The 12,101-nt window shown below is 46.2% G+C and overlaps 1 protein-coding gene across 5 annotated transcripts in view; it reads right to left on the reverse strand.

The window, feature by feature from the left end:
- The window catches only part of LOC311316783 (glucocorticoid receptor-like), an 80,112-nt gene that overhangs the window by 15,639 nt on the left and 52,372 nt on the right, over positions 1-12,101 (reverse strand). For all 5 annotated transcript variants that reach the window (XM_084447715.1, XM_084447714.1, XM_084447716.1 and 2 more), the window contains 2 exons: positions 6,484-6,600; positions 3,189-3,488 (listed from right to left, as the gene is read on the reverse strand). In XM_084447715.1, the coding sequence (XP_084303841.1) occupies positions 3,189-3,488; positions 6,484-6,600 (417 nt within the window). The remainder of the gene's footprint in view (positions 1-3,188; positions 3,489-6,483; positions 6,601-12,101) is intronic.

The raw sequence follows: 12,101 nt of genomic DNA on the forward strand, positions 1-12,101 counted from the left end.
CCTCTGGTCTTGGTAAAATCGGCATTGCGTTTTAAGAGCCATATTTCCCACAATCCCCCACTCAATCACTGTAGTGATGGGGGAAAAAATATGAAAACAAATGCGCGTAGAGCAGACTGGATTGGAAGATTGTAGCTACTTCAATGGACTTTCTGGAAGGATGGCCTCAATGCAGGTAAATACTGGTCTTCTTTCTTTTATGTGCATGTAGATTAGTTTCACTGGGTTTGTTGTCTTCCTGATATTGTGACACGCAAAACGCGTCACTTCCGTTTCCACCACAAGATTTCCCGCCAGTGAACTAGCCAGTACACCGAAATTCTAAAATAATAAATTCACATGGTCTCATGCAGTCTCATGTCATGAAAATGATTTTTGGGGTCTTGCTAAGGTCAATTCATAAACTAATAGCAAGTAAAGGTGAATATTGACCTATATAAAGTTCTCATTGAGCTTTAAAAGGAAATCTGTTCAATTAGGTTTTTAACTGGGGCTGAATCGTCCTGCCTTTGTTGAAACTTCAAAAGTGGGAAATGCCAGAAGATGAAGGAATATTGGGATGGGGTGTGGAGGGAACTGAGGGAGATATTAGGATATGAAATACCCAAGTACTCTCTGGTATTGTACTTAGGGAACTTAACACATGATGATGTACAGGGAGGGGATAGATACTTATTGAAAATATTATTAGTAGCTAGTAAAAAAAAGCAATAACGAGGGTGTGGTACAAGATGGACCCCCCAACCAAGGAGCAGTGGCTGGGTGCTGTAGAGGAGATACAGGCCATGGAGGGAGGGAGGGAGGGAGAGAGAGAGAGAGAGAGAGAGAGAGAGAGAGAGGGAGAGAGCGAGGGAGAGGGAGAGAGAGAGAGAGAGAGAGGGAGAGAGCGAGGGAGAGGGAGAGAGAGAGAGAGAGAGGGTGGAGAGAGGAGAAAGAAGACAGAGAAAGAGAGGGAGAGAGAGAGAACAGGGAGAGAGAAGAGGGAGAAGAGGGAGAGAGGAGAGGAGAGGTTTACATATAATGAGGATGCAGAAGTGTGAAGGGAAAGGGAGAGGTGGATAGATTAGAGGGAGGAGTGATGACCACTGATATAGAAGTTTGAGTAGGAAAAAGAAAATGAGTTGCATTAGGGATTGGCTGAAGGACCCCGATAAGCTACCGTTTAACTTGTTCAATGTGGCTTTGTTACATTTTGTGTTTTTTGAATACATGGAAAATGCCAATAAAGATTACAGTAAAAAACAGAAAAGGAGACTTTATTAGTGGACGTGCTGAAAGTGCTCTGAGGGGATATGTGCTTAAGCCTCCCAGCTGCTGCGTGGGCGTGGTCTCTCCCCGGCACCAGGGGCCGATTAACTCATCATGTGGCTCTTTTTTTTTCTTCTCACGGCTCTCGGGATCGACCACATGGGAGCCTGGCGGGTGGGACGAAGTGCGACGCCATCGCAATTCACGCTTGCACGTCACGTGACAGTGAATGTACCGTAGTGTGTAGGACGCAGCGCACTCGCACGTCACAACGCACACACATATGCACATTTACACACTCACCTACTGTACACATACTCGCCTACTGTACACACACACACACTCGCCTACTGTACAGTACACATTACACTCTGTGTACTCACTGTATATACGGGATATGTACACCGACTGCACTGCTTTTTGTATATTATTGTTTTCTTTAGCTTGTTCTTTTTACTTACACTAGCTTTTTGTACTTGCCACAGGGTTCTTACACCTCTTCCTAGCGAATTTCAAGCACTTTTTATGCATTTTCCAGTTGAAGTTTCTAGTTTTTCCAGCACCTAACGCTGCTGTGGTAAATTAAATATTTACTCAAAATGATAATTTCACATCATCACATTAAATCAGATGCTATTGTGCTCTCAACAAAATACTTATCATCCTATAGAACCTGGCTGAGCCAATCTAAAGCAATCACTCCAAACAGCCACCAGACAAAACTTCCATTTCAATAAAGACTTAACTGAAAATGTGGAAAGTAAGAGAAGTTGTCTTCGAGGTAGGCAGTCAATCAAGCTTCTTGAGCTTTAAAATGTATACAAAATCAAGCACTTTGTATTGTGCAGTTGCATATTACATAAATAAACATGACATACAATACTAGTACTAATGTATCACCTCCCTCCCGAAAATCAACCATCACTAGCCTGTGAATTCGCCAAGTCTGACGTTATGCGGCGATGCATAGCCTAGCCTAGCATAGCCTAGTCATCCATTCCTTTCCAGGTATTTCAAAATCAATCAGTCAGTGCATGTGTCATATGTACTGTTTTTGGTATCTTGTATGTTGTATTTTGTATTCTTGAACTGCAGCTTTTAGCCTTTTTGACTCCAAGACAAATTTCTCCTTCGGGAGACAAATAAAGCCAAACCTTGAAAACACTAAAACTACGACAGTGACTAAGACAGCTTGTGTTCGTCTTCATCAAGCCAGCGGTCATTAAAACAGCCTCCTGGCATGTTGTAGGCCTCGTCTGTCTGTCTGTCCAACTTGCCGTCATCAGGCGGCACATAAACAAACACTACGGATCACACGTCAAGCCAAATCACAAGCGTGACGATGTTTGAGAGGACTCGTCTTCATTTTGTGTGAAAACGAAACGAAACGAAAACGAGGAAAAGGGTTAAAGTCAGACTTATTTTATCTCTAAAACACAAATTCTGTCAGACAGCGAGTTATGATTAAAGTAGCCTGGTTATTATGATTTCATGGAGTTTCCGGTACTTTCTACAAAATTCAAGCACGTTTCAAACCTTGAAAATGCTACATTGAAATTCAAGCATTTTCACGGATTTCCAGCACCCGTAGGCACCCTCTCTGTAACTATTTGTGCACTCTCCTGTTAGTCATGTCTCTCTTATGAAGTATCTAGCCCATGTTTACTGCTCTGTATATGTTCTTAGCCAACAGACAAACATTTTCCAGGAGGCTTGCTCGATCGTCTCGTTGAGAGGGGTCAGGGAAGAATGTTTACAGCTCACTTTTCTGTCCCCCCAGGGTGAAACTGTTGTTTTGCTTCCCTCTGGAATATGTAGGGATGAGACCTACTGTATACCCACCCCTCCCATTGCTCTCTGTAAAGCGCATTGTGTTATGAAATGCGCCATACAAATAAAGTTTGAATCGATTTGAAACGGACTGTGGACCTCTGACTCACCTGGGAGGGACTTGGCCCACTTGACGGCGGAGATGACCTGCTGGCCGCCCAGGCGGTTCAGAGTGGTCATGAGGCGCGTGGAGGTGTCGGGCACCGTGCTGTCGTAGCCCGAGTAGATGACCTCCGGCTCGATGGCCTTGAGCAGGGACAGCATGGTGGGCACCAGCTGGGGCATGGACTTGGGGATGAGGGCGCAGACCTGCTCGGCCGGCACGGCCACCACCGACGCCGCCGCCACGCCGCCCTGGTCCACGCTGACCTGCTGGCCCTTTAGACGGATCAGCTTCTTGTTTTTCCTCGCTGGGGGGAGAGGAGAGAGAGAGGGGGGGAGAGAGAGGGGGAGAAAGAGAGAGAGAGAGTGGGGGGGGGAGAGGGGGAGAGAGAGAGAGGGGGAGAGAGGGGAAAGAAGACAGAGAAAGAGAGGGAGAGAGGAGAGGAGAGAGGAGAGAAAGAAAACAGGGAGAGAGGAGGGAGAAGAGGGAGAGAGAGGGAGAGAGAGAGAGAGAGAGGAGAGGGAGAGGGGAGATAGAGGGGGGAGGGAGAGGGAGAGAGAGGAGAGAAAGAAAACAGGGAGAGAGAGAAGAGGGAGAGAGAGAGGTAGACGGAGAGAGAGGAAAGGAAGAGGAGAGGAGAGGGGAGAGCGAGAGAGGGGGGATGGAGAGGGAGAGGGAGGGAGAGAGAGAGGGAGAGTGTGATGGTGAGTAATCCTCCTCTTTGTTGAGGCTGGTGTGGTTAACCTTCTCCAGGCCCGGCCTCCCAGGCTTCAGCCCATCTGGCCCGGCCTCCCAGGCTTCAGCCCATCTGGCTTCCCAGGCTTCAGCCCATCTGGCTGTAACCTTCTCCAGGCCCGGCCTCCCAGGCTTCAGCCCATCTGGCTGTAACCTTCTCCGGGCCCGGCTTCCCAGGCTTCAGCCCATCTGGCTTCCCAGGCTTCAGCCCATCTGGCTGTAACCTTCTCCGGGCCCGGCTTCCCAGGCTTCAGCCCATCTGGCTGTAACCTTCTCCAGGCCCGGCCTCCCAGGCTTCAGCCCATCTGGCTGTAACCTTCTCCGGGCCCGGCTTCCCAGGCTTCAGCCCATCTGGCTTCCCAGGCTTCAGCCCATCTGGCTGTAACCTTCTCCAGGCCCGGCCTCCCAGGCTTCAGCCCATCTGGCTTCCCAGGCTTCAGCCCATCTGGCTGTAACCTTCTCCGGGCCCGGCTTCCCAGGCTTCAGCCCATCTGGCCCGGCCTCCCAGGCTTCAGCCCATCTGGCTGTGGAGAGAGAGACCTACAGCCCTGTACCCGTATGGGTCACTGAGCACTCAACACGCACCACACGCCTACGGCTCGTGTTCAGTAACTGTTCATGTTCAGTCGCTGTCTTTGCCACCGATGTTCAGAAGCTGTTCTTCCAGCTCATGTTCAGTAGGGTTAAGGTGATGTTCAGGCGTGTTAGGGTTAGGGTTAGCCTAGCCTCGCTTAGCCAGAAAGGTCTGGCTGGACTCATTATCGTTCGGGAATAAAGGGGAAAAACACTGCATTTCTTTAACCCTTTCGATACGACCACGTCACCGGCAACATTTTAAAAATGTCTAACAAATATTTAATAATATCAAAAAAATATCTAACAAATCTAAAAAATTCCTCACTCCAACACTTGCTGAAAGCTGAGAAACTGCGCATCCAAGTATTATAGGGAAAATCCAATTAATATTCAAAATGTTGTCACTGTACTTTCAGGGTTAAAAGGGTTAAACCAATCAAATTCTAATTCGATGGTCTTGGGCGGAGCGGTTGCCAGGTTATCGCAGCGCCGTGCTGGGCTGTTGCTGTTGTTGTTAGGGTTAGCGTTGGATCAGATGAATTTCCATCGCCACTGATTGAGCGGTAATAAACAAATTGCAAGGTTTATGTCCGAAGCCTACATCCGTTGAATCAGCCTAGCGTTCGCCCTGCTACATTCATTACCACCACGCACCCAGAATACCCTCCTTCATTTCCTCCGACAGGATGTAGTAATGGAAAATGTTTTTTTAGTTTTCATTGTGTGTGAAATGTGGATTTCAAATACTAATGTGTTTATTTTCTTTGAATGAACAGCGCAGCAGCGCTAAAAAGAGCAACCGTGAGAGCAGCGTTGTTTTATCCTCCGGAGAGGTTCAGTGTTCAGCGGTGTTCAGCTGAGGTTCAGTGTTCAGCGGTGTTCAGCTGAGGTTCAGTGTTCAGCTGAGGTTCAGTGTTCAGCGGTGTTCAGTGAGGTTCAGTGTTCAGCGGTGTTCAGCTGAGGTTCAGTGTTCAGCGGTGTTCAGCTGAGGTTCAGTGTTCAGCGGTGCGGGCGGTTCTACCTCGGGTTGGGAACTCTCTTCCTCCCCTTGTTTTAATGTCCTCCATACTTATGTTTCTATGGCAACTAAGAGCCTTGCCTGGCCTGAACCTTGGTTGGTTGGTCTGTGGTAGCACCTGTGTCCATCAACCGTCTCTCTCTCTCTCTCTCTTCCCCTCTCTTTTCCCATCCCTCGCTCTCCTACTCCTCCTCTCTAATTTTAACAACTCAATCTTCATCCATTTCCTGGCCTGCGGCAGTGTGAGGTGAATCACCATGTGTACATAAGGGGAACAGCATCGAGCAGCTGTGTGTGTGTGTGTGTGCGCGCATGTTTGTGTGTGTGTGTAGGTGTGTGTGTGTGTGTTTGTGTGTCTGTATTTGTGTGTGTGTGAGAGAGAGAGAGAGAGTGCTGTAATATACATTCAAACAAGCTTATTCTCTGTTCAAGACGTTGTTATAGGAAATATTGAATCCCCACTGTCCTGTGTGTTACAGTAGGCAGCTGTGTCCTGTTAGTTTGCCCTGACCCCCCCTCTTCTGCAGGCCTTCAAAGTGTTATGGCAGGAGACCCCCCAGGGGCTGCCCTACTCACTGCTAATCCTCTCATATAATTGGTTGGAGTTTTGCATATGCATGTATGGGTTGTACCCACAGTGTTTATAATGCTGTGTTTTGAGGATAATTGTTGCTCTTAGGGAATTTCTGTCTCCGTCACAAAGCCTGGCTTTGCAAACTCGTTAACTATTTGGAATAAAAGTAAACAGCTTTGGACTTATAAAAAACAACAAATATGAACCTTGGTATTCTCAACTACTCGTTTCTTAATTATTAGACTAAATCCACAACAGTGTGTATGTGTGTGTGTGTGTGCGTGTGTGAGAGAGAGAGAGAGAGAGAGGGAGAGAGAGAGAGAGTGTGTGTGTGTGTGTGTGTGTGTGTGTGTGTGTCTGTGTGTGTGTGTGTGTGTGTGTGTGTGTGTGTGTGGTTACCTTCCAGGTTCATGCCAGCCTGTAGACACTTCCGGAAGCGGCAGGCTGGACAGTTCTTCCTGCGGATCTTGTCGATGATGCAGTCGTTTCTCCCGGCACACAGATAGTTGTGTTGTCCTGCTGGGGACACAGGTGATTACTAGTAACAGATAGCTGTGTTGTCTTACAGGGGACACAGGTGATTACTAGTAACAGATAGTTGTGTTGTCCTGCTGGGGACACGTGATTACTAGTAACAGATAGTTGTGTTGTCCTGCAGGGGACACAGGTGATTACTAGTAACAGATAGTTGTGTTGTCCTGCTGGGGAGACAGGTGATTACTAGTAACAGATAGTTGTGTTGTCCTGCAGGGGACACAGGTGATTACTAGTAACAGATAGTTGTGTTGTCTTACAGGGGAGACAGGTGATTACTAGTAACAGATAGTTGTGTTGTCCTGCAGGGGACACAGGTGATTACTAGTAACAGATAGTTGTGTTGTCCTGCTGGGGACACAGGTGATTACTAGTAACAGATAGTTGTGTTGTCTTACAGGGGAGACAGGTGATTACTAGTGACAGATAGTTGTGTGGTCTTACAGGGGGGACAGGTGATTACTAGTAACAGATAGTTGTGTTGTCCTGCTGGGGACACAGGTGATTACTAGTAACAGATAGTTGTGTGGTCTAACAGGGGAGACAGGTGATTACTAGTAACAGATAGTTGTGTGGTCTTACAGGGGGGACAGGTGATTACTAGTAACAGATAGTTGTGTGGTCTTACAGGGGGGACAGGTGATTACTAGTGAGAGATAGTTGTGTGGTCTTACAGGGGGGACAGGTGATTACTAGTAACAGATAGTTGTGTGGTCTTACAGGGGGGACAGGTGATTACTAGTAACAGATAGTTGTGTTGTCTTACAGGGGGGACAGGTGATTACTAGTGACAGATAGTTGTGTGGTCTTACAGGGGGGACAGGTGATTACTAGTGACAGATAGTTGTGTTGTCCTGCTGGGGACACAGGTGATTACTAGTAACAGATAGTTGTGTTGTCCTGCAGGGGACACAGGTGATTACTAGTAACAGATAGTTGTGTGGTCTAACAGGGGGGACAGGTGATTACTAGTGACAGATAGTTGTGTGGTCTTACAGGGGGGACAGGTGATTACTAGTAACAGATAGTTGTGTTGTCCTGCTGGGGACACAGGTGATTACTAGTAACAGATAGTTGTGTGGTCCTACAGGGGACACAGGTGATTACTAGTAACAGATAGTTGTGTTGTCCTGCTGGGGACACGTGATTACTAGTAACAGATAGTTGTGTTGTCCTGCAGGGGACACAGGTGATTACTAGTAACAGATAGTTGTGTTGTCCTGCTGGGGAGACAGGTGATTACTAGTAACAGATAGTTGTGTTGTCCTGCAGGGGACACAGGTGATTACTAGTAACAGATAGTTGTGTTGTCTTACAGGGGAGACAGGTGATTACTAGTGACAGATAGTTGTGTGGTCTTACAGGGGAGACAGGTGATTACTAGTAACAGATAGTTGTGTTGTCTTACAGGGGGGACAGGTGATTACTAGTGACAGATAGTTGTGTGGTCTTACAGGGGGGACAGGTGATTACTAGTGACAGATAGTTGTGTTGTCCTGCTGGGGACACAGGTGATTACTAGTAACAGATAGTTGTGTGGTCTAACAGGGGGGACAGGTGATTACTAGTGACAGATAGTTGTGTGGTCTTACAGGGGGGACAGGTGATTACTAGTAACAGATAGTTGTGTTGTCCTGCTGGGGACACAGGTGATTACTAGTAACAGATAGTTGTGTGGTCTAACAGGGGGGACAGGTGATTACTAGTGACAGATAGTTGTGTGGTCTTACAGGGGGGACAGGTGATTACTAGTAACAGATAGTTGTGTTGTCCTGCTGGGGACACAGGTGATTACTAGTAACAGATAGTTGTGTGGTCCTACAGGGGGGACAGGTGATTACTAGTGACAGATAGTTGTGTTGTCCTGCTGGGGAGGCAGGTGATTACTAGTAACAGATAGCTGTGTTGTCTTACAGGAGAGACAGGTGATTACTAGTAACAGATAGCTGTGTTGTCCTGCTGGGGACACAGGTGATTACTAGTAACAGATAGTTGTGTGGTCTTACAGGGGGGACAGGTGATTACTAGTAACAGATAGTTGTGTGGTCTTACAGGGGGGACAGGTGATTACTAGTGACAGATAGTTGTGTGGTCTTACAGGAGAGACAGGTGATTACTAGTAACAGATAGTTGTGTGGTCTAACAGGGGGGACAGGTGATTACTAGTAACAGATAGCTGTGTGGTCTAACAGGGGGGACAGGTGATTACTAGTAACAGATAGCTGTGTGGTCTTACAGGGGGGACAGGTGATTACTAGTGAGAGGTTTAAGGGGGATTATGAGACCCAGGTGGAGATGAACTCCAGCACTAACCAGCAGATTAACATGACGGATATAACTGGGCTCATCTAACCGACACAACCCTGTCGTCCCATTGGTCAGCGTGTTTTTTTTTTTTTTTTGAGAAGTTAATATGTCTGAATGAATGTAAATGACCAGACATGAAAATACAATATTCGTTCGGTACCAAATAGCAGACCCAGTCACTCTGTGCCCCGTTGTTTGTGGATGGGTGTCATTATTTACTGTTCATACTGTGACCACAGTACGGCTTCTTTATCACAGAAAAGAAGAGTCTGGTGTGTGACAGGACCAGGGAGAGATCAGCTGAATACTATCATCTGATAGGCTGGGGAGAGACCAGCTGAATATTATCATCTGATAGGCTGAGGAGAGATGAGCTGAATACTGTCATCTCAGAGGCCGGGGGAGAGATCAGCTGAATACTATCCTCTGATAGGCTGGGAGAGATCAGCTGAATACTGTCATCTGAGAGGCCAGGGGAGAGATCAGCTGAATACTATCATCTGATAGGCTGAGGAGAGATCAGCTGAATACTGTCATCTGAGAGGCCGGGGGAGAGATCAGCTGAACACTATGATCTGATAGGCTGAGGAGAGATCAGCTGAATACTGTCATCTGAGAGGCCAGGGGAGAGATCAGATGAATACTGTCATCTGATAGGCTGAGGAGAGATCAGATGAATATTGTCATTTGAGAGGCCAGGGGAGAGATCAGATGAATACTGTCATCTGATAGGCTGAGGAGAGATCAGGTGAATACTGTCATCTGAGAGGCCAGGGGAGAGATCAGCTGAATACTGTCATCTGATAGGCTGAGGAGAGATCAGCTGAATACTGTCATCTGAGAGGCCGGGGGAGAGATCAGCTGAACACTATGATCTGATAGGCTAAGGAGAGCTCAGCTAAATACTGTCATCTGAGAGGCCGGGGGAGAGATCAGATGAATACTATCATCTGATAGGCTGAGGAGAGATCAGCTGAATACTATCATCTGAGAGGCCAGAGGAGAGATCAGATGAATACTATCATCTGAGAGGCCGGGGGAGAGATCAGCTGAATACTGTCATCTGAGAGGCCGGGGGAGAGATCAGCTGAACACTATGATCTTATAGGCTGAGGAGAGATCAGCTGAATACTGTCATCTGAGAGGCCAGAGGAGAGCTCAGCTAAATACTGTCATCTGAGAGGCCGGGGGAGAGATCAGATGAATACTATCATCTGGACCAACAGCTGGATTAACGGGTCCGACTACAGCTGCTATCTACAACACCCGTTCAGCTCACCCTATTCCAGGGGTGGGAATCGGTAGTGATCTCACGATTCCATTTCGATTGTTGGGGTCACATTTCGATTTCAAATCGATTATAGACGATTCGATTTTCGATTTGATTATGATAGAAATTTCCACCATTTGACTGCAGTAACCCATTAAATACAGTAACCGGTAGAGGAAACACTAAAATACATCCCGAGCACAATATAATTGTGCAAACAGGATAAAATCTGAAAATAAATATTTAAAAAACAAACAAACAAAAAACAACAAAAACAATGATTTTTGGGAATTTGTGAGTCGATCTTTAATCGTTGAGAATAGATCCTTACATTAATCGATTTTTTTCACCACCCCTACCCTATTCTGCTCAAAATCCCCAAAACATACACTGCACTCGGTCTAGCATCATTCCGGGCTGCAGTAGCCAGAGATTGGAATAACTTTCAAAAAACATTTCATTTTGTATTTGCACTGTCCTGTCCTGCACCCTGTCCAAATGTTGTCTCAATCAATGTATGCGCCATCGACCAAAACAATTTCCTAGTATGTGTATACTACAATGGCAATAATGTTCTTAATGGTTTTGCCTGTTTAATGAAGGTTAAATAAAAAAATGTACAATCCTCCAGCTTGATGAAGGGGAACTAGACTGCCGTGAGCAGCACCTGAATGTGAAACAGCGATTACAGATGTTCTGTTTAAAGACACGACAGAGGTCATTTTTAAAAATCTGAGTAAAAAAGTTTTTGTGGTGGAACAATACAGAGTAGGGCGAGGTGATGTGGCCATAATATGAAATCTCGATTTTGTTGGGGGGACAATTCAGTTTTATTCATTTTTTTTATGTTTACATGAAGTCAAGAGAAAACATGATTCAAAAAATGGTTTTCTTCATAAGACTGACCTTTTAGCTTGAGAGAGAATAAGAAGTGGAAACATTTAGTGTAATTCAAGTAGGCCCGTGTCATTCAAGTAGGCTGTCATCAATTTCTATGAGCCTAGATGTCCTACTACAGAGTAGGATAATGAATGGCCCAAATGGCGAACTGCTACCGAGACGAGTCATATCTCCGAATGAATCCATTCTGTTTTCACTGCGTGAGAACAGCCACCTCTGAAAACCCTTGACAGATTTTGCCCGTTATCTTGCAGCGGAGAGGAAGCTTGCTCACATCAACTCAACCGCAAACAGCTGAGCGATCGGTGAAGAAAGGCAGGCAAAACGAAATCATCTGAGAGATTAGAAAAGTGGGGGGGAACAAAACCGAGATTTTGAAATGTGTAGGCGTTTGAGTGACTGTGACGGCAGTCACTAATCTCCATTTTGCGACTCGTTCAAAAAACAAAATGCGAATTAGTCAAATTAACTTGAGATATTGCCCAGCCCTAATACAGAAGAAGGTGCTAGAGCAGGGGTGGCCAACCAGTCAGAGACTAAGAGCCACAAAAATTACTGTGGTACCACCCAGAGCCACACCATATATACCAGCTTTTCTCAACCTTTTTTTCAGTCACCGCACCCTTCATAAGTACTTAAAATCCCAAGGCACCCCAGTCTAAAATAAGAAGAAAAACATTATTGTCCATTAAATATACATTTAAAGTTAATTTATTTAAAATTAATACATACAACAAGATATTTTCTGACATAATATATTTTTGACTGGGCTGGGTTAGGCTGGACTGGGCTGGGTTAGGCTGAACTGGGCTGGGTTAGGCTGGACTGGGCTGGGTTAGGCTGAACTGGGCTGGGTTAGGCTGGACTGGACTGGGTTAGGCTGGGCTGGACTGGGTTAGGCTGGACTGGACTGGACTGGGCTGGACTGGGCTCGGGATTTGAGGCTTTGAAATGTCCCAATGATGTCTGGCATATCAGACAGAATGGCTTACCATTACGTTCTATG

This window comes from Borostomias antarcticus, assembly GCF_949987555.1.
Source record: "Borostomias antarcticus genome assembly, chromosome: 1".
Lineage (NCBI taxonomy): Eukaryota > Metazoa > Chordata > Actinopteri > Stomiiformes > Stomiidae > Borostomias > Borostomias antarcticus.